Source organism: Coturnix japonica, chromosome Z (assembly GCF_054131305.1).
Source record: "Coturnix japonica strain WE chromosome Z, WE-NBRP24, whole genome shotgun sequence".
Lineage (NCBI taxonomy): Eukaryota > Metazoa > Chordata > Aves > Galliformes > Phasianidae > Coturnix > Coturnix japonica.
The window spans coordinates 68,122,955-68,146,655 of record NC_140702.1 but is presented as its reverse complement, the minus strand read 5'-3'; the positions used below and the strand labels follow the sequence as shown (position 1 = coordinate 68,146,655).

At 39.8% G+C, this 23,701-nt stretch overlaps 1 protein-coding gene across 4 annotated transcripts in view; it reads right to left on the bottom strand.

The window, feature by feature from the left end:
• Window positions 1-23,701, bottom strand: part of KIAA1328 (KIAA1328 ortholog) — a 170,737-nt gene that overhangs the window by 4,131 nt on the left and 142,905 nt on the right. For all 4 annotated transcript variants that reach the window (XM_015848261.3, XM_085529795.1, XM_015848262.2 and 1 more), the window contains one exon: window positions 23,085-23,193. In XM_015848261.3, coding sequence (XP_015703747.3) covers window positions 23,085-23,193 — 109 coding nt within the window. The remainder of the gene's footprint in view (window positions 1-23,084; window positions 23,194-23,701) is intronic.

The window sequence follows — 23,701 nt, the reverse complement described above, 5'->3', positions numbered from 1 at the left end:
CACAAGACAAGACCTGATCTAAATACCAGCACAGGATTGATCATTACAATATATTTTCTCCTGTCCAAACCTAAATGTCTTAAAGAATACTGGTTCCACTGCCTCCCCGGGGAGCCTGTTCTCTAATCTAAGAGATATCAGTCAAGAGCTTTACCCAAAAGTCCCTTTCATTCCAACCTATTAGCTCTGACCTGTCTGACCTGCTGAAAAAATTCACACACTCAACAGCTTACATGCAGAGAACACTATTTGCACCACCCAGCCTAAGCTATGAGTGTAGCTGTTTGGCATCCATACGGTCCCTGCCTTGTAAGCAGAAAGACTGCATCAGTACTATGAGTAAATATCTCAAGCTTCTTCCTGCTTTAAGTTGCAGAGGAGGAGAATGAGAACACTAGGAAATGAAATCATCCAGCTGGGATTCTTAAGTACAAATATTCTCCAGTATGAATATTCAAAATAGTTTGTTGAAGTGAAAGATTAGCAGAGGTCAGTGCAATTCCCAGAGGCAGAGCACTACTTGCGTTGTCCAGTACCGTCACGCAACAGCAGGAGATAAAGTGACTCTCTTCTTTGAACTAGCAAAGCCGTGTGAAATATTTCTCATTAGCTCCAGCAGTGAGAGTTACATGCCAACCACTGTCAGAAAACTGACCACGACAAGCTAACCTAACATACTGAGACACTTAACTCAGAGGATTAACTATGGCACTGATAGGTTAATACCAACGTTAATGGCAATCGTTAGTTATGCTCTTATTGCTCCAAAAAGTCAACTCTTTCATTTCCTTTAATATTTATTGTTCCTTCCAATTTGATGGTGGTCATCATTCCTAATACAGCCTGACTCAACATAACTGCATCTCAGTGCTCTCTCTTCTATTTAACAGTCTGCATTAGTTTCCTCCAGACATAGTAGCTTATATTTCATCCAATCAGAAATTCACTTTGTAAAATTCTTTCATATTTTGCACTTGTCTACATGACTTCCTATCATCTATCTGTTCAAATCACCCCTAATAGCCAGAAATGAGTGACTCAAAACAAAAAATTGAGCTTTCATTTTGCTTCAAATGGGCCGTGTAAACAGCTAACCCTGCTCCAACGTGACGCCTTACAGTCAGTCTAACCAAGAACTTAAGAAGAACATAGGTAGCCATGCTAAACAACTGCATACATGCCTGCTGTTCATATTAGCATTCAGAAAGTGTCCTCTAAAAACTTAAAGATATCTCCGCTGTATAATGGAACAAGCCCTACTGCTAGTGAATACTAGCACACAGCTATATTGGACTTTCCATGTAGAAAACGTTTTGGAATGAGTCTATACAGATATACGCAGACGCTTTGAACCCAAAGAAAACCAGTTAACACATACACTGGTTTCATTAGCCACACCTAAAACTTTTTAGATTAATCTAGTCTAGCATACAAATGCTTATCTCCTCTGACTGTAGTGCTATCATAAAATTTCAATTTCTCCGGCAGCCACATTTAATCACAGATTAGGCAGGGAGAAACCAAACCAGCCAGTGCATTTATAGTAAACGTGCAGGCCCTAGATTTCAGCAGTACCTTGGAGTTCATTTCTTCTGCAAGTTTATCTAAGTTTTACAGCATTTCTGCTATCAGGAAGGCTAAATGATTTGGCAGATTACAAGAGCAGCAAATAGCGAAGATTATGTAAAAGACCAGGTGTTGTAAATCAGTCTATTTGACACCACAGTTATATATGCAATAAAGTGAATGAACTCTGCTAACAGAGCTCTATCTGATAAAGAGAATGCTCCTTGCAGGTATTTAGTGTTTAATCCAATGATAATGGCTTGCCCTAGTTTGTCTAGGCAACATCAGACAGCATCTGGCTGGAGGCAACCAAGTAGACCTAGAATGGTTTGAAGCCTGCAAAGACAATTTTCTCTCTGTTTATTTGTATCCAAACATTTAAAGAGACACGGCCTGAATGCTCAACTTCTGAAATAAAACTTTCTCTAAAAACTGTGTATGCATTCCTTCCATGGTCTGAATGAATGAGTAAAGAGAAACAGATTAGAATCACACTTTGCAGAATCAGTGAAGACAAAGCTGTAGCCATGAGGCACCCAAAAGTCAGTGTTTCAGACTTAAAAACTGCTTAAAAAGTGCTGGATCCCTTCTCCCAGTAAAGAAAACAGACCTTTCTTTTAAATGTGCAAAGTAAAACCCCGAATAAAGCTCCAAACAGAGCAGCATGGAGATGTCCAACCTGTCTGATAGAGAGATTGCACAAGGACCAACCCATTGCAGCTGTGTCAGTGCAGAGCTGTGTCCTGGTCAGGCACTGCACAGCACAATTACAAGTACACAAGTACTCTCCTCATCTCCTGTGTACAGTTAATACAGGTTTCTGGAAATTTGTCTCCTCAGCTGCTGAAGTGCTTGAGGAAATTATACTGCAAACTTTCAGCATTAACTTCTAATTAAGAATCTAGTAAAGTTTGCAGACGCTCAGTGTGTGAGAGTTTTGTAGTCCATCGCTGAGGTGACGGGAGACATCAGAAAGCATCGTGGTTCAGAGCAGCTCTCTGAACACTCAGGTTTTAAAGAAGAAAACTGTACAGAAATAAACACAGGCTGGCAAAGAGCCAGATCTCTCCTTATCCCCCCCCCTCCTGCATTTCTGTCTCGTTGCCTGTGCAGCTGGGAGACAGAGCTCTGAGCATCTACGGGTGCGTCGTCCTTTGTGCCGCGCTTCAGACCTGAATGGGAAGGAAAGCACTCGCATCTTTGTGACAATGTGGCTGTTGCTCTGGGAACCATAAGACCACTTATTCCCAGGATGGCTGCTGAGAAATCACCTGAAAACATTTAGCATTCTATTTAAAAAAGCCACGGGGCAACCAGAGGCAGCGGTCCTACAATGTACGGTACCTACAGTATGGTCAGGGTTGTGCAAAACGATGCACAGAACTCAGTTGATGGTCAGAATACTAGAGAAAATGGTTTTTTTGAGGGGAACATCAGAGCATATTGGCATCAATCAGCTGAACAGAGATGTTCGTTCATTTGTTTAGACTTCTGGGATATGCCACTGAATTTTTAATATTTGTCTATTTCCCATTGCTGGTAAAATACATTTCTTACGTGGTGTTCAATTTTTAAACCACAGTATTGTATTTCCACATTGTGCAGTCCCATTTAACTAATAATATCAGTCTCTCCTTCCTGTAAAAACAGCACAACACCAAACAAGCTTGATATTTGGAGGAGCAGGAATTTCCCCATGAGGCAAAATAACTAAACTTATTAGAGTCATAAATACTCTGGCAGTGAGATATATGTATATTTCTTTAAACAAGCACTGTCAGATATTATTTGATCACTCTTTTCAGAGATATCTTTTCATTTACAGTCTCTGAAAATTTATTCTTCATCCATAAATGTGTACAAAACACAGAATGTCTCTTCTGCAAGGTGATGGCATTTCAACAAAGCATACTGGCAATACGGTTTTGGAGATTAGTAGCTATATAGGCTTACTTTATTTAACTGTATATACCAGAGGAAATAAAAAGGTTTATTTTTATACTACTGCTTATATTTTCAACATAAAGTTCAAAGTGATTTACTAATGTTACATGAACTGCCTTTGAATTACGGTACAGTATCGTGCCCAAGTACAAAGCCCAACACTATTTTGTATTCATAAAACATCATCTGCCTCCAAGCATTTTACAAATGCTAAATACGGCTAAAAACACATTCAAGGGATAGGGAAAAGACCCTTTTTAAAGAAAAGGAAACCAGGCTTATTGCTGTTATAAAGCAAATGTCAAATCCCTACTTGATTGGAACAAACAGGACAAATAAAAGCAGCTTCCACAGCAGACAATACATATGCAGATAAGGAAATGGCCTCAGTGGTCAAAGGACCCCAAAACCTGAAGACAACAAGCTAGCAATACAGTGTGAGGCCGTATGGAAAATGCTAGCTGTAATGACTCCCCACCCATCCAGAAGCTAAGCCAAGCTCTATAGAAAAAAGGCTGAGCTCTACCCAAATTCAAGAGGTCTAGCTGCTTTCTGCCGTCTTTATTCTTATGTCCACAGTTCTCACACTAGGGATGATAGACATCACACTGCTGTCTGTCATCTCAACAGTGTGTTGTTCACAAATCTGTCCGATTTATTTTTCATCCTCCAGCTTCTGCAATATCCTGTGACAGCAAGCACAAGATGTTCACTGCTATGGAAAGACACCCTCTTGCTTGTCCTCTGGTTTCACTGAATACTTTTTAAGGATTGACTGCAGTTATGTGATAGCATCTGGTGAACAACAGTTCCACTTTAAATTTAGCCCTCACCTTCACTTTTTTCGCAAACTTTATCAGTATTCTTATTTAGTCTTTTCCAATCCAGTGTCAACAGCTTTTCAGTCCCTCTTTTGTGCAGTAGTTGCTCCATCCACTCGATCACTTTAATTGCCCCATGCATCTTGCCAAGCATCCACTATCTTGAGAGGCAGAGACCAGAAGTACTCAAAGTGCAAGTACACCTAAGCCTGTGTATGGTTTGAAGCTCTGTGTAGCCTTCACAAATGGTAAAAAAAAAACAGCCCTTGAGTTCAGTATCAAATAGGAATACTGTTGACAGCTCTTCTCTATGTCAATTATCTTTCTGCCAATCAGTTTTGATGCTTTTTTGGAGTTTCTTGCCATATACATGACATTTGACTACTTGAAAGAACTCTACAGACATTAGGTTATTCAGAATATTTCACTGTTCACTTCTTGCTCCAATTTAATGATGAAGAACCATCCTGACACTGAGACACCCTGCTACCAACTCTTCTGCATCATGGAAAATAGATGTTAAGTCCCTTTACCTGCCATCATAAAATCAGCAGTAAATGCACAGATGGAGTTTCCCCTAAACCTGCATAAACCTGGATGCTTTGGTGCTGAGTCTTTGCAATGGCCTTTTGAGAATCCAAATATATTACGTTCAGTGGATCCTCTTTATGTCACTAGATTTCCTTTTTCATGATGCAGAGGTCTTACCTTCATTCTTCCTTCTTTCCCTACCTGCTATACAGAGTATAATCCAGGATTTAACCACCATGCTATCTGACCTAGCAAGCCTGAGATGAACATATCAATGAACACCAGAAACTAGTTGGATAGGAAATGAAAGCCAAAAAGATAAACTGATTTTGCAGTCATTCCACAAGCCAAGATAGGGGACGTTGCCTTTCACATGACCTAATCTTCAGTGACCAAAGAACGCCCTGGGGGATAATCCCTTGTATTGACTTCTCAAGGTGCTGAAAACTCCCAAACATGAACACAGTGAGGTGCAATCTTCGAGCCTAAAACATCACGAGGATGAAAAAGATTGAACTGAAGGAATTGAAGGAATCAGAGACAAAGAGACTGTGCTAGGTAGACTGAGGTTCTCATTTCATGTTCATGTGGGTTGGGACTCAGAGAAGATGCTTCACCATGGGAAACAGGAGTGCTGTACATATTTAAAACAACTCCAGGTTGGGACAACTCCAGTTTGCCTACAATGGGTCTGTATTTTCTAAAAGTATCTCAAAATTTCTCAATTCTTGAAGAAAAAGAATAGTTCGAATCAATTAAAAAAAGATCTAAGTCTTTTATTTAAAATACATCACACAATGTAAAACAGAATATATTTACAATGTCCTTAGCAAAAGCCTCCCGGAGTGCTGTAAAACCCACACCCACATAATAGAGAACTTGTGGTATCAGAGACTTTAAAGAATTCTCTGAGGCAGTTTTCACAGAATCATAACCTAGAGAAGGAAAAGACTTATTAGATCATCCAGCCATCTCCCTGCTGACGGAGAACAATTCCCTACAGTGTGCTTCCTAACACTTTTTGCTAACAATCAGCCCCTTGCTATTCTCCTTGGGAGGCCATTCCACAGCCAAATATATCTCATGCTATCACTACCACTATTACTTATTTATAGGCTGCAGCATAACCTAAAGGGCCTTGGTAAGGATTAGGAGGTCCTACTCCACAACCACTTGTAAGAGTAAATGATCAAAAGAGCAGATAGTTGCACAAATTTTTGCTTTGGAGTTTGGTAGGAGGAAGAACTATGCAATGCAAAGAACACACTACAAGAACACATTTCTGATACTCAGCTAGAGATAGCCAAGGAGGTTTTTTCTTCCTCCCAGTTTCACACTACAAGCCATCTCCACTTTTGGTGCAAATACTCCTTAAGTATTTGAATAACATTACATTCCTCCCTTCTGCTCCAGCCTCAGTCAACATTTATCCGAGCCGCACGTACTTTAATCTTCTCTCATAAATCAATACCTCTTGCACAGCAACAGATTTTGCCACTCTTTTCCTGTCTCTGTCGGTGTATTTCTAGCAAGCCATCACCCAGAGAGCAGCACCGCATTCCCTTGGTGTGGTTACACAGAAACCAAAAGGAGACCAGCTCTCTCCACCAGGCACACAATGCCTCAGATGACAATGGCCTTTCTGCAGCCATTTCATGGCTCTTGTGCCCCTCCGGATTAGTGTGACATGCTGCAGTGTAACATACTGTTGTGTGCTATAAGACCTGCAAATCAGTGAAAGGACTGCCTTGTCTTGTGGGGCTACTATTATCGCTACATCTTCAGGCAAATGGCATCAAATGGGATGGCCTCTTCATGGGAGAGCAGGGAGAGAAGCAGCATCATTTGGTAATGACATACATCCTACATACGCTCTTCAGAATCACGGGACAGTAGTAAAGAGCTGAAGAGGACCTTGTCTTTAAAGAGGCGGAGCACAGCTGGCTTAAGCCTGTCTTTCACACACCAAGCAGAGAGGGTGTGCAACAGGATACTGAGTTCCACATCAGCATCTCAAACTTTTGTCCTAAGTCAGAGCTGATAAGAGATTTTTCTTTTGCAGTTTTCACCCTGGCTTCACCTATGATAACATCCAACTGGCTGTTATTACTGAAATAAGAGTTACTACTGCTCTCATTTCTCATCGCTAAACAGGTCATTTTCACTTACCACTAGTCAGAGACTAGCACCTGCTTTCCTCACCTTTCCACAGTCTACCTCAGTGCTCCCAGCCCTCATCAGCCCTCAGTTCCCCTACCTTTTTACTCCTGGTAACTCAGCCTTTTATGTTATTTTTTCACCGGACTTTCACTCAGGCTCTGCTGCCATGTTACCAACCTGTCAAACTGAAAGGACTGCTTTATGTTTTTTGTCTCAGTGTGCTTTTAGTACTTAAAAAACAACAAAAAAACACAGATCGTTTCTTTTAAGGCATAGCTGCAGGCAGCTGAATTGGCATAACTGAGGTTGTAATAATTCTGGAACAGGGAGAGTGAACAAAGACTTGAGTGCTGGGAAGTAAAGAAACCTTTTAAATCATATCTGCTAGTGACAGAAGAATAATTTAGAATGAAGTTTTAGTATAAAAGAAAGAAATTACAGAACCATGGAACTACCATGGAGTTTAACAACCACCTCTGCAATCACTCTGTTTGTATTGTCCTTCTCTCCCCTCCCACACACCCATTTCTGTCTCATCAAGTCTGAAAGCTCTTCAGATCAGAAAATGAACCTCAGTCTACGTGCAACACTGGAGGCCCTGATTCTGCCGTGATATTACATAATAACTTTGCACTTCAGAGCATGCTTGGCTTTTATTCCCTTTAAGCACTCTGTCATCACAGCATATCTCCAGCAAGATCTTCACCCTTTATTGTTGCGGGCCAAAACTAAGCTGTCATCATATTTTCTGCCATACCTCATGCCCTTACTTCTCCTGCCTTAACAGCCTTTTTGGTTTTTTTTTTTTGCTCTTACAAGTTTGGCCCCAAGCATTTTTCCTCTCAAAGCAAGCTCTAATTCAATGAATCATCTTTAAAATTGTGCTTTTTCTTTTATAATGTGCTAAAGCCCCTGACAAAGGGTTTGCATATGTATGGTACAATGCAATTCTGCACCTCTACTCTGCACCATTCCAGGTCTTGCTCCTTGGTTTTGATTTCTTTTTCATGTTTCATCTCTTTTTCCTACTGTGCTTTCAGCAAAGCTAGGACAGAATAGCATGGAAAATGCCCCATACGGAGGCTAGAACTTTGCAGGTACTTTGTAGGTACTAAATAACTTTTAAAAATATAATTTTAAGGGGCATGGCTCAGGGGGGGAGAATAGAAAAAAAAATCAGCTTGCAAAGTCCATAATCATTTACATGGATTGGCTACCTGCCTTTCTTCACAAGTTCAGTCCAAATTCCCAGCTTGCCAGATAATAAATCAACTTTTTGCTTCAATTGTACAGTCACTGGAAGATCTGCAGAGTTTTAGGTCAAGCATTTATAACCATTTTATGATTCCAAAGTTTCTTACTTTGTCATTTAGTTACTGAACTGTGAGCTTTCATTGACTTTCTAAGCATTGTGGCAAGAACTGCTACTAGCTGTGCAAGATTTAAAACCTCATTGAGCAGAGGAGCAAAATCAGGGCTGTGGTAGTTTTAAGTATATATTGGAGTGGAATCGTGACCCTATGGAAGCCAATGGAAGTTCTGCCACTGGCTCACTGGGGCTGGGCTACTTCTCTGTCTGCTGCAATTTGTTGTGTCAGGATGAATAGGTACTGCAAAGCCTCTATTCTACCCCTTGGAAATGAGATGCCTCAGTGAATGCTTGTAAATTATTTATTTTACCTTTTTCTATTCTTTTTTCCTTCTATCTTGGTGAAATATTTTATACACAGTCAATTGCTGTACCTAAACACCAACTCTTCCTGTGGATCTGTATTATTCTTCGCCTCCTGCTTGTCAGCTTAATTTCTTCTGCTGTGGCATGGAGTGTTTAATAGCAAAATCCAGCACTCAGATTCTTTTGTTTCTTAATTATCTCTGCCCTGTCAGCTGTATCAGTGAAAACAAGTTACCATTAGACAATTCAGATACCAGTAAACACCAAGTTGTGATAACACAGAGTCCTGTACTGCTGTCATTACAGAAAAAGCTGTTTCAGGGAGGTTTGAAAAAATTAAATAAGCCCGGCACTTCTAAATGACTGAAAATCTACAGATATCTTAATTATTCTTCAATATCTTAATCATTCTGAAGAATCATGATTTTGCATAATGGCCATTTTAAATGAGAGGTTTGCTGCTCTGCACAGTTGCCACTGCCTTCTAATTGTGAATTAAAGCATAACTTAGCGTGGCTTTATGCCAGCATGACTAGAAAAATTTACAGACACTAACTCCAGTTGAAATAGGGGGAAGAAAAGCAGTTAGATTTCTTTAAGTAATAGGAAATCACTCACCAAGTTGTACTTTAAAACAAAACACTAGAGCTTTAAGTTGACAAACTGACTTGAATTAAACCACACAAAAAAAGTGCTTGCACTGTAAATCTTACAGGGCAAAAGTGATGGTAGGTTATCATTCTGTTTATTAGCATGCACTTTGCAGAGTTCAGGGCAAGTATGGATACGCATTCATTCCATTTTATGCCGCACATTACTGAAAACACATTTCCCATAAATAATTCATAAATGCATTGTCTGAAATTTCAGATTCCAAAAATATAACGTGGTTTTCAACTTTATGGTTGCTTGGTGTTCAAAACAGAAATAGACAATTGGATGGATGGACTTGGCAACCCTGATAAGAACCCATCAGTCAGAATTGCACTCCAGAGGTAAATGCAAACATCTTCCAGCGCCTGATCCATGGGTGATACCCCTGTGCTTGTGCTAGCAGTCCCGTGGTGGGCAACACAGAGTGAAAAAGAAAGGACAGAAGTAACCAAGTAGTGAGCAGAAAGTGGATGGTCAGAGACTTTACTTTAAAAAGCAGATTTATCAGAAAATAGAGTGTCCTGGTCTTCTCTGGTCATGAGCTGGGTGCAGGAGAGCCAGGAGGAAACAGGCACTTCACTAAAAGTGTGATGAGAAGCTAATGGGGCTGAAGCTGCCAAGAAATCCAGATGAATTTAAATTTGCAGTAATTGTCAAAATACAGAGAATGGACATATTTTGCCTTGCAAAAAGCCTGTCTTCTGGCCAGACTACACCACAAACCTGAGCTCTGCTTGTTGCTCTGAGCAATTAATTGATATAACTTCATTAATTGTAATGGCATAGTGACTGCCATAATCTTTTGCGACAGTTATGTTAAGATAAGAGAAATCAAGAGAATCTTGCAGTTCATCTAAAGTCCAGTCTCTGCTGGGAGCAGAGTGACCACAACTCCTTCTGAAGAAACTTCAATATGCTTTATAGGGTACGGCAGTTAAGTTTTACATGCCCTGTGATTCTGTATTGTGCTGACATTATATTTGTAGTTTACGCTCAGTAGCTTCTTTTTCCTTCATTGTGTACTCAGACGCCTCACATCAGACAGCAACTGCTTTCCAGACAGATTTGCATTCACTGGCACTGCTCTGCTCACCTCCCAGAGAGAGGCACACACAATTTTGGGTCCCTTATCTAATGAAACCCTCGGTGCCTACCCCAAACAGAACCACCCACATCCTCCTTACACACCAGCTCTTTCTTAAATCACATTCATTCCATTTTCCCTGTGAGCAAACATTGCAACTGAGCTTGAATTCTCAGCATCCTAATGTATTGATTGCTTGGGTGCAGACCATACATGATGAGACAACACTCCCATAAAAATTGTATTCTAGTACCCAATTGCTGTAAAACCTCTTGCTTTGCACTGTTAAACCTCCTGCTCTGTGGTGGAAGGGTTGGGACTATCTGATGCTCCATTCATTTCCAGGTGCGCTGCTCAACTCTCAGGGGTAATCTCTAAATCAGCTGAGATTTCATACATCAAAGATGAGGATACATAATTCAAGAGAAGCCACTGAGATAAAACAGCTGTAAAAAAAGCGCAGTGTGGTGGTGGTGCCTGGTTTAGCATGTCAAAGAGGGGTGACCGCTGGCACAGAGATGTGCACAGCTGGCACAACTGCATGCCGTGTGGCAAAGCGGGTGGCGTCTTTGTAAGCTTGATAGGGACACAGGCACTCAATAGGCTTGACACTGTGCAAGTGCCAAGTTAGAAGGCACCCTACAGAAAAAGCCAGCAGTAAAGCACAGAGTATGAGGCACTCAGGCCTGGTGTCCCTTGGCCGTAGTCATCACAAGCTAACAACCTCTTTCAAAAACTTTACACAGGCGGTAGGTGTCCCACTGAGATAAATTACCTACTTTTGGTTGCTGAACAGATGGGCAGGGAAGTGAAATTTTAGTTTGCTCGTTCCCAGCAGTCAGTAGCAAAGATGATCTCGGGCTCTGCAGGATTACTTTTCGATAACCATACACCTGCAGATAGTCCACGCTTCTGTCAGAAACTACATAACGTCATTGATACACCACAAAATAAGGCAGGGCGCTTAGTGGCTCGCAGGACTAACACTAAGTCTCCATAACATTCTGAATAAATGCAAGGCTGAGAAAGGCAAGAAAGTATTCAGAGAGGGACCTCAGCTGGCAGGAGAAGTAGTCCAACAAGCATCTCATAACAAGTCCTGCACCTGGGAAGGAGTAACCCCTGGCACCGGTACATACTAGGGCTGACTGGCTGAAAGGCAGCTTTGCAGAGAAGGAACTGGACAAAAAACTCGAACAGAATCATAGAATCTTTAAGACTGGAAAGACCACTAAGCTCTTCTAGTCCAACCATCAACCCATCCCCATGGTGCCGTTAAGCCATGTCCCTCAGTGCCACATCTCCACAGTTCTTGGACACCTCCAGGGACGGTGACTCCACATCTCCCTGGACAGCCTGTGCCACTGCCTCACCACTCTTTCTGAGAAGACATTTTTCCTAATATCCAACCTGAACTTACCCTAGAGCAACTTGAGGCCACCACCTCTCATCCTGTCACTGCTACTTGGGAGAAGAGGCTGACTCCCCACCTCATCACAACCTTCTTTCAGGGAGGCGTAACGAGCAAAGTTTAATATGTAGAAAAAGGCAAGTGAGGGATTGCAGAATGCCTGAGAGAGCTCCGACTGCTCAGCCTGGAGCAAAGGCAACTCAGAGTGATCTTATTGTACATACAAATACTTGATTAGCCAGGGAAAGAAAGCAGAGCCAGTTTCTTCTCAGTGAAAGGATGGGAGGTAATGGGTGCAAACTGAAACACAAGCTGACCCTGCTCTGAGCAAGTGGCTGGATTAGATGAACCCTGGAGCCATTCTATAACTTTGTAATGGTCTATTTTTCTCTTTAGAAACATATTAAGCCTCATGACAGTGTATGAGAGAATAGCAAGGATGGACTGTTGAGGACTGAACTCCAATTTGCCCATTCAGTTCAGGCACCACGAAACCGAGGAAGCTTGAACTGCCAGTGCCTGCAACTGCAAAGCCCCATAAACTAACCCATGCATTAACCAATAGCTTCTGCACAGAAAGATTTGCAATTCAGTAAAATCAAACTGGCTGCATGAGAAACATGATGATGTATTTAAATATGGGGTTTTGCTCCCTTCCCCACATACTTGAATCACTTGAATCTATTCATGTTCAAATGCATCATAGTGTAAGCACACAACCCCGTATAAATATGTATATAAATATGTAAATATTTAGGAACATCCATATCCACACATTAAGAAACTTAGTAAAAATGTGTTTAGTATCTGCTCTGTAAGCTTGCAAATATTTTTTCTGGCAGAAACCTCCAGCTAACTTTACAGCAAGATCTCTCATAGGAAACAGAACTCTTGTTTTAAAAACTAAAAAGAAATAAAAAGGAGCACGCTACAAAATGAATGTGACCCAGGGACTTACCCTTCTATGCAACAACATGAGTAGGGAGCACAGAGACAGTGAAGTCCGCAGGGCGTGAAATTAAAATTTTCACACAGATACAATGAAGTAATGATACAACCTTACAACCTTGGCACAAAAATCTTCTGGTTTGAGTGAAGTCGTGAGATGTTATGGTTTGTGCACGGGTAGGAAATGGTCTGCTGCTAAAAAGTTCGTAACAAAACAGAAGGAATGAAAGCAAGAGAACAGTATGGATAATTACAACAGGGGTATACATTGTGGTGATCCAGACTGTCCTTATGTTGCTCATCACAGCCGTATCGAGCTGTCACTGCAGGCTCAGGTAAAGAAAGCACACTTCTCTCTCACACCTAGAAATCTGGGAGCTGAGATGCCATTAGGAGATAGGAAAAAGACTGAAAGGGATTTGAGCTTGGCAAGGAAGGGAGAGGACGTCTCTCTCACCAGATCAGTTTTGCTGCCTCTGAATGAGGCAGATGTGCAGGCTCCAAATTCCAAGCATATGGATAGGAGCAGGGATGCACAGAGCAATTAGCAGAGTCAAGCTGGGATGAGCAGCAGCTGGAGCACTGCTGAAGTCCTTCTAGGAATTGCTTCATCTCATAGAGTGAAAAAGGGAAAGCAGTGCTGGAACAACACGAGCTATTTGGAAAGGACAAGGTCATGGGAACAAATATGGGGCCGGTGCAATTCCCTGGCAGATCCATGTGCAGGGTCATGGACACAGCAAAAGAACTTTATACATCAGATTGGAGACTCTTGCAAAGCGAGCCATATACCTACACACTACAACACTGAATTATCAGATAAACTACATGGAGCAGGAAACATTTCATTTCCAAGAGTATGAAAAAGCCTGCAAACTCATAAATCATAAAGCTGCTTGTACATTATGATGTTTCACAGATACCTGGTAGACTGACAGATGTGCGTGCGTTTGACAAAATGTATTTATAGGTCTGAACTGTGGGGGAAAAAAAAAACCCAAACCTCTGCATTCAGCTCTGCAGCTCGTCTCTAAGCAGGATCTCATGGTCAGAGGCACATACACAAGTAATGCTGGTAATGAGGGCTGTGCGCCACTCACGCTTCTGGAAATGGAGCAAGAAAAGCCCACATAATGGTGCAGAGGTCATCCCTGAGATGGCTTGTTTCTCACCCTGCTGATCCAGGACAGGAAACACAGAGAAACATACACCCAAATGCGACTTAATAAAATCTTTAAGTCTCCAGCTTATTAATTTTTTTATTTTTTTTTTAAATTTCTCATTTCATCCCAGTGATTTCATTAGGTTAGACTTCTTCATCTTTATTAAAAAATAATCAGAACTGAAATGTTTCAATAAACTCAATTTCTGTTTTAAGTAGTAAAAGATGATTCAATGCAGATGAAGCAAAAATGAAAGTTAAAAGTACAATGGCATTAGAGGCTCTGGGAATCTCACTTAAAAGATTTTAAATACATTAATTATATATTAGTACTCTAAAATGTCTTTTTGTTATTATTATATTTTTTTTAACAGAAAAAGAACTTTGAAAGCAAATTTCTCACTCAGCTTTCCAGCTGTACATATCAAAACAAAAGCCTCTAAAGCTTATGAAGAAGGAGAGAAACAATACTTAAGGCAATGCTTCTTAAACAGACAGAGATAACTTTGTACAGAACTATTCGTGGTCAGTGAATGCTTCATTTTCCACTATGTTTTCAAATTATTCCTCCCCAACACAATCAGACTATGAGAAATAATTTTGCTTTTTTTTTTCTTGCAGAGGGTCATAAATGAAGAACAACTTCATAAACAACACAAAACAGATCAAAATTATTATACATGACCCTAAATTGCAGACGAACTAGAAGCAAGTTGTAATAAGAAATTTATATGCTAAACCTAATCAGTATCTATAATGAAATCTGAAGTGGGAAACAAAAACAAAAAAAAAACAACAAAACAAAATAAAAAAGAACCCAAATCCTTTAAGATTATCTAAAAGTTGAGGAGATAACTTTATTGCTACAGTGACAGCATGCCAAAAACCAAAATTAGCAATATTCAATAGCATGTGTTTTTGAAAACAAAATGTGTTCTAGGAAGAGAATAAAAGTCACACCTTGCAGCAGCAATTGGAGCTGTCAGCTGCAGCAAACAACTGTAAATTGACTTTAACAATCTTTAACAACCTCCTTGCTACAGCATGGGGGGGTGACCAGGCTGTGGGAGGTGAACTCCTTGCGGGTTCCTTCCAACCCAGGATTCTCTATGACTCTATGACTCTAAGATTCTATGTGTATGTATATACACAAAAATCATCTAAAGCCTGGAGGAGGTCAACTTACACAGGACCACCTAAGAGTGACAGAGCCACAGCAGAAAAGGCTGTTGATCATGAAGTCTGTGATGCCAAAGAGGACGTGGTGGATGATTTACCACAAGCGAAGGTGTCATACAAATACATTACAGAACAAAGTAACAGAATGAACAGTAATAAGGTGATCATTTAACTTCTGAGGTAGCCTAGGGATGAAATAGCTCATGTATTAACTGTAAGGTGTTAACTATGACAAAACTGCCTAAAACTGCCTCAGCTGTGATTATGCAACTGGAGAAGAACTCAGCATTATGAAACTGGAGAAGAAAAACAGAGTTTATAAAGTTCATCGACAGTACCAAACATTTTCAGCAAATCCAACAACGAAGACTCAAAAGTTGTCGTAAGCTAAGAGGAAAATCCATTAATGGGTAGATAACTGTTTCAAAGATGAGAAATAAATAGATAACATTAAAATTGGTCTGCTGGAAAGTGGCCAGGGAGGTCACTCACAGAGCATCACAGAAATCTGTTAGGGCCTGAACTCTTTAATGCATTCATAAGTGGGCTAGAGAAAGGACAACTAATGAGATGACAATACTACACTGTTCCTGGTACAAAAAAAAGACCAAACAAACAAGAGCTGGAGGTCTTTGCTGAGGCAGAGAATTAGAATATGATGAAGGAAAAAAAAAAAAAAAAAGAGGTACATTAAAACCAGTCCTGGAAATGGGGCACATCTAACAGTATAAAGTGCTGGTTAATGTCCTTAAACAACAGAGAAGCAAGAATTTTTATTGAACATGTTATCATATCACAAGCTCATGTGCCACTGAGGAAGATGCTGTACACCTGCGCTCCCTCTCCCAGAGCTCTCAGTACCTCAGCCCTTTGATTTATAACACACATATTAAAATTGTATTAATAACCAAGGCACAGACCATGCAGCACATAGGTTAACCCTGCATTTGCCTCCAATACATAATCAACACGTAAATGACAAACAACTTATTTTTAGTTCCACATATTCAGCTACAAGAGGAATAAGATGTCAGTGCATGTTACTCCAGGCTTATTTTACAGTCTGCAGGAAGACAGGCATCACCAAAAGGTGATTTAACTGATCCTAAAATAAGTCATCGGCCATAAAATGAGCAGGGGGTAACTAGCTCAGTCGTCTTGAGATAAGCAAGATGAATTCTACCCTAACTATACCAGCATCACAGTTAATCATCGTTATTATGTGGACCAACCAAGCACAGAGATTCACTGTGCCAGGATCCTGCCCTGAGGAGTTTACAGCCTGAATATTCCAGGCAGGCAAAAGGAAAGAGAGAAAGGGGATGAGCACAGAAGCAGTGTGGTGGAAGTATGAGCCAGACTGTGGAAGAATGGCTAGATGTGACTATTTTGAATACGTTATTATTATTATTCAGTTCCTTAAAAATAATAATAATAATAACAATAATAAGGAAATAAATATTAAAACAAAACCAAAAACAGTTCTCTTTTGAAGGAGAAGTAAATGCAGTGCTGGGAAGGGAATCATAGAGAACAGTTCCTTACAGAGTCATAAGAGAGTAACCGAGATTGGTCTTAATTTGTCAAGCTCTGCAGAAACTGCCATGACAGCAGTTCCTGGAAAATGTTTAAGAGCTACAACACAGAGCACTCAGAGTTCCAGTGGAAGAAAAAGAGCTACAGTCAAAAGACTATGTATTTTGTTTTTACAAAGGGGCAAAGCAAGACACAGAATGAAACTGCGAATATTCAGCATCTTCAGACTGACTTTTCATTGTTGTGATTACAAGTACAAATGAGAATCACACCCAACAAACCAGCCTTTGTTTGAGATTTAACATTGCATTTGAGAACCTGCAAGAGCAATGGGGGAAAAGAAGTGCAAAAAGTAATTAAGGTAACAATGAAAATGATGGTAAGAAACAGACCTAAGAAGTTCAGTTAGCTTCATAATATGATTTGTAGTCTATTTTGCTTTGCTTATTATTACTTTCAAACTACAATCAACTTACTGTCATACCACTGAATGATGGAAACCTTGCCAACTACTTCAAAAGTGACACATTTGCTGTTGCGCTGAACATTCCCAGAAGACATTTCCCCCCATTTTAATACAAAATCCTGTCAGATCCGCACAGCTGAATAAAAAAAATGTGTAAAGAATACGTAGCTGTAATAGACCTCCCCCAACTATTCAACTTTGGAATAAAAGACGACCAAAAGAGACTGAAAGATCCAGTGCCAGATTAATGCAAATATCTACCTGTTTGCAAGTGTACTTTTTGATTAAACTGGCATACATCAAGTACAATTAGAAAGGTTATTTATAACTAAGAAATACATAATTCTGCATTTTAATGAGGGTGACAATTACAGCCAACAGTTGCTAATTAACATTAATCCCTTTGCACTGCAAGTCTAAACTTCCCAATACGATTTTCATTGTCAGCAACAGACACAGAAAACAGTGATAGCAAAGCAGCTATTAGGGGGGTTACTTTGGCACAGATAGGTGCTCCTGTTACACACGGTAAAGAAAAAGAATCTCATGATGCGTTGAATTTGATAACCTCAGCTGTAAATACAGAATGTCATTTCAAAATTTACTTCATGTCTACCACATGAAATATAATCAAGGTTTATCATTTTCAAGGCTGAACCCAATTCCAAGTTCCCCAAGAGCCAAGCTTCACAGGTAAAATCTGATTTCAACACAAGTTCGAAATCTTCCATTGTTAAATTTGGTTTTGATCCCAGTCCTGCGTTCCCATCTGCATTTCACATCTGAAAGTCCAAAGCTTTTAGTGGTCGTAACAGAAGAATTCAGATAAGGCGCACTGTTCCTCCTGTTTGTACCAGTACCTGAAGTAAAATTCCAGAGCAAAGACTGAAGATACAAACGATTGCCACAAACTGACTTGCTACTGTAGAATAACCTTATTGCTCTTTCTTTGTTGTTGTTGTTCTGTAATGCATCAAGAAAATATTGATTTTAAAAATAAAACCTGAAATTTCAATCAGAATCTTCCCCAATTGCTCTGTATTTCTATTCTAAATGTACTTCTATTCATCGATTAAACATTTCTCTACAAATGTATGCCATGTCCACAAGGACAACCATTGGCCATTTGAAGCAGTTCTCTTACTGATAGTCACACCCCTCTAAAAGAGATGATTTTGCATGCACGTAGTTTCCAAAGAGAAACTGCGTCTGTTTTAGCCTTTCAGCCAAGGTCCTTTCAGAAAGAAGAACTCTATCTATCAGTCTCCTTTCATACTGATCTTTAGCAGGAAGAGAGAAATGGTCCAACACCAGAAATGCACAAGATCGTAATAGAGCCAGTAAATAAAGCCTCTAGATGAGTGCTGAGGTGCTCACCAGCTGGGTCAGGCAATTGGAGTGGGATCAATGTTAAATGTAAGTAAATGAGAAGGCAGAAAAGGAGAATTGTGAGCACTAAGCAAAGAAACCTATAATGCACTTCTTACAAAGCGCTGTAAATTTCACATTTATTTTGTAAGTATGAGATAGATGGGTTATTTCTACATACAGAGGTGCCCAACTAAAATCAAGATAAGTGATATTAATGTCCTGTGGTCAGTATTATTGAACCTCGAAAGCAATAAACTATGAGTCGATAAATATTACATTTGCAACATAGTTAACATTCTTCTACTGTCTCTGGCACTTATTACACATTGTAACCGCAAGTCTACAATACATTATTCATATTTGGGGTGTCACTGAGTGATGGATTGCTGTAAGAGAGGCTGTCCTTTAAATAAATCAACAAATAAAAATGCAAATGTTAACATTTTCAGCCACAACTTTTTCCATCTTGAATAGGGAATGAAAATTTCACATTATATCGACAGCCAGCAGAGAGAACAATTAACAACCTACACTGTGAATAAGAGAGATTAATTTGCCAACGTCTGGTTTTATCACTTGCATATGGAACTATATTGGACTTTTTGTGCTGCTGGCTCTCATGGGGAGTGGGCAAAACTTGTGTATCCGATCATGTTCACTACCGAGCTCAGCACCCCACTCCAAACACACTTTTAATTCCTTTAAATGTTTGTTAGTTAGATCTGGAATGGACATTTTCCCCTCCTTGTCCTCCTTTTGAGTATTGAATCATTCTAAGGGGGAATACAATCTATTTATTTGGCAGTGCTTGCTTAGATACTACAGGATGAAGAAACTTCATTGCACCGTCTGAAGAGCGGAACCACACTTGTGCATCCAACATGCATAGATTTGAGAGGCATAAGTAAGACAAAAGCCTAAATCTCATCACTGTTGTATTTCCTAATATTCAGCGCAACAGATCTGCTCGGTACTATTCCAGAGTGCGTTATTAAGCTTATAACCCTGCACATTATATTTTACTTCAGATATTAATTTGCTTAAAAGTCCCTGAATACACATTCACCTGAGATGTGCTGGGCAATTGGGTAAATAGTTTTGTTCTTAAAATGTCCCTAAACACAAATTCACACAATACAATCTGTTTATAAGAACTCCGACAGGCCACTGCAGCCTGCAGATAATAATACAGTTCAGATACGGTATTCCTGTTGCAGCAACTTCTAAATCACTTATTTTTATAGCTACGAAAAACTCCAAGACAATGCGTTCAGGTAGTGCTGAAGCTCTGATTTAAAACTGCAACAAGAAAACAAAGGCTTAATGCTGAAATCCCAGACTATCACTCAATCCCTTAATTTACTTAACTGTTCTTAAATTTACCTCTTAGTTGCCCAGAGTGAAAAAAGCTACAGGAGAATTATCTGTTTCATGGGGAGCAGAACAACCTTTGCCTGTGTCTTTTTAAGTGCTTGATTATCCACAGTGTTATAGGATGGACTGTGCAAAACTTGATGTTACAACTGTTTGTGCGTGGGGAGAGCCTGACAGTGGCACCAGGGCTGTAACCTAATTAAATGGTATTTCACAATGCTCAATTTGCAGTACTTCTAATATTTTGATTTAGAGCAGTTTCATTTCTGTTTTGCAACACAATATTTGTCTTGCTGGAATCATTACTTGATGTTACCTGAGGTATGATCTAGTTTATCTAAAAACCTTCTCATCACTGAATGAAAGCATATAAATGCCATTACCTACTCTTTCCAGATCCCTTCATAGCCAGAACAGAGCCTTGCTTCTAGGCAAACAACAGTTATGGAAGAGATGTCCCTGGTCACCAGAAAGCTACGTTATGTTATAAACAGTCAGAGGAACAATGCTTTAGGGGTAAGGAACAGAACTTCTCTTTGGAGTATGAACTTTGCCTATGATTTTTTTCCAAATATGCACACTTTGATCTAGATAAATAAGCACACAGAATAAGAAAGCTTTCCAGACCTGCTGCGAGCATATTTTCAAGGGGCTCATGCAGGTGTAGACACTTGGCTTAACAACACTGGATACCCAAACATGTAATGGTTGGCTGTGTTACAAGAAGCAGCCACAGGCAAGCGTTAAAGTAAAATGGGCAAACAAATTCACTATTAGCCTAACTCAGGATGCCAGATAAAGAAATACTTTCAGAGGCAGCACTGAGGCAAGCTTGTGCACATTCCTTCTAAAAGTCTGACCCTTCCACTGGTCTAGCACTAACAATTTCGGAGCATGCTCCTTTACCTTCCCAGGACACTTATTTCTTGACCCAGATGTGGTTCAGTGCGAGAGATAAAGCACTGCAGTGATTCTTCCTGAAGCACAAGGTAGCTGTAACACACGCTGAAGTTTCCATTGAGTTCTGCCAAGAAAGGCTATCAAACCAACACATCTTCTACCTGCCATGCCTGCTGATCCAGCCAGCCCTCCCAGGAGCTGAGTGAGCACCCTAAAGCCTTGCTCTGGCAGGGAGCTTCTGTCACTTTCCAACACCTTCTCCCTGGCAAACTTTCCAATTCTGCTACTGCCAAGCGCCAGGGTTTGTGCTAGTTAAAGCTGGCACAAACATGAGTTGAATCTAGTCCTATAAATTTAAATAGTCAAAAGTAATTAGATTTACATGTACTGCCGAATAAATAAATTTGCTCTTCGGCTTGGGCTTTGTGCTGCAAGTTTCCATCTCATGCCAACTGTTGTGGTTAGGCTGTTAACCCCCTCCAAATCACGGATTATAATGAACATGCTGACAAACCCTAACTTTAGTGGCACAAAAGCAGCAATAATTCTCAATATTGATTAATTTAGTTAGTTAAACCTGCAGTCTAAGCTTATAACCATTCAATGATAAATTGAGACCGACCTGCTGGTCAAGCAGGTTTTTTGATGAAGGATAGGATCAGCTTTAGGTCTCCACAAAAATACTTGTCCATTTACCATTTTCAATTAGAGAAGGCCATGAGTAAGGGAAAGCACAACATGGCTGCTTAAGCTGGTCAATTATACTTACAGCACCAACAGATAGAAAGCAAGCTGGTGAGCATGGGACAGAAACAGCCCTCCCACCCCCCAGAACAGGATTTTTCAGAATTTGCCATCAACTGGTAAAATAAACCCTTAAAAATGACAGCTAATCAGATTTTTTACTGATCGCTTTATCTGATGTGATTTCTAACAGCATATTTCAACAATTATTTTACTCCCCTCTGTGGAAATGAATGGACCATCAATCCTCTTGAATAAAATTCCTTTTTCTGCGCAGTTGTTGTATGATGTGAATAATTATATCTACTCCTTAGTGCTTGAATAGAATCTTAACTTATCACTATTAGATGGTATCAAGCAGTATTTTTACACACTCTTTATCCGATATTACCAGCTTGCAAAGGTAACACTTGCTTCTAAGAGAAATGCTAAGGCAATCTTGTGGTTTCTGTTTGCTTAAACACACAGTTACTTGTGGGAAACAGAGACCAATCTATCTCAGTTCGTAAATCCTCCCAGAATTATCATCTTTTCCTTCAGAAGAAAAAAAAGAGAGAGAGAGAAAAGTGTTTCCATAGCAAGTAAGTACAAATTTGTCAATATTGATAGTGGTTTTTCACCTATTATATATCGCAAGTTCTCTCAAAAGATAGAAATAAACTGCCAGCTGCTGCCAAGTATACAGGAATGATATCAAGAATACATTTTCCTAGTCCACTGGGCCAAGAAAAGATTAAATCTAACTCAAGCCCTCTCATTCTCCAAGAAACATTTAACTCTTCTTATGAATGGCCATAGAATCTTGTCATCCCACTGCGCGGAATCATCTAACAGCGTAAAATGCAGCGAATTTGTACTTTAATCTGCATGCACTCTGTTGTTTAACTAAAGATTTTATTATAATAAAGTGTGGGATATGTTAAAGAAAAGCAAGGACTGTATGCTGCTTTTCTTGGCATTTAGCACTAGAATTGCAATCCTTTCCTAAAAGGCAAGTTGCTCTTAGACACTAAAGTGTAACAACAATGCTGCTTTCTGTTTCTTCATTGGAGCAGAAGTGATAATGCTGCTTTTCCAGCACATTTAGTGCAGATATATAGCATAATCAGGAATTGCTGACTTAATGTGATTTTGTTGCTTGTCATTAAACAACTCTGGTATAAAATATTTTAAAACAAATGCCATTTGATAAAATACTGGGGGGAGGGAGTACTGGGGGAGTAAAATCTTCAAGTGGATTTAAAGCCTAACAAGGGTTAACACCATCCATTCAAATTATTTATAAATGTATCTAATGTGTCAGTACTTGGAACATAAAATACTTTCTGCTCTAAGTAAAATTAAAATGTTAGAACTTGGCATATTCCTGCTTTTCTTATTCTAACAAGCAATTTAAGGCTTACTATAAATGTCAAAAGGATACATCAGTTTTTAGTTTACATTATCCATCTTGTGCTAACATGAAATACCACAGAAATTCAGCCACTTCCCTGCATCTAGGAGAAATTTGATAGTTGCGTTTGCAGAATCTTAAACCAGAGATTACCCAGAAGCTTACCGTGAAATGTCATGCTGGATTGGTGATGTGGCCGTGGTTACAAGCTCCTTGCTGCTGCTTACCAGTGCAGGAGATGTGGTTGCATCCCCCCTGGGTCCTGAAGTTGTCCCTGTGGAGCCAAGTGAAGACATTAGAGGCTATTCAGCTTTCAGCCACTATTTTGTGATTGTGTGTTAATGCAGACCGGGACCAAAAGTAGCTACTTTTTTTTGGAGTGTTTTATACACAGTGAAATTGCGATCAATGAATTTGCTATCAGTTGACAGTACTGTGCATAGCATTCATTTCAAGATCACCATGTGAAAGCAGGTATGTATAGTAAGCCATATATTATAACCTTTGTCTTACTGTCCAAATTTTGACAGACTTGCACTGTTCCCATTTCATACATGAATCCACACGATCCAGCTTGTTTCACAAACACAGCTCTCATAAGCTCTTATGAAAGCAATGTGTGTGTGTATGTGTGTGTATAACTACTACTGTAACAGTATGCTGCTTTCAATAAAACACAACAGCTAGTCCATTCCTTTCTTTCTCTGGAAATACCCAAATTATAGAATTGTTCAGGTTGAAAGATAAAGCCTGGAGTCCTGTAATCTAAACTCCACCCAAAT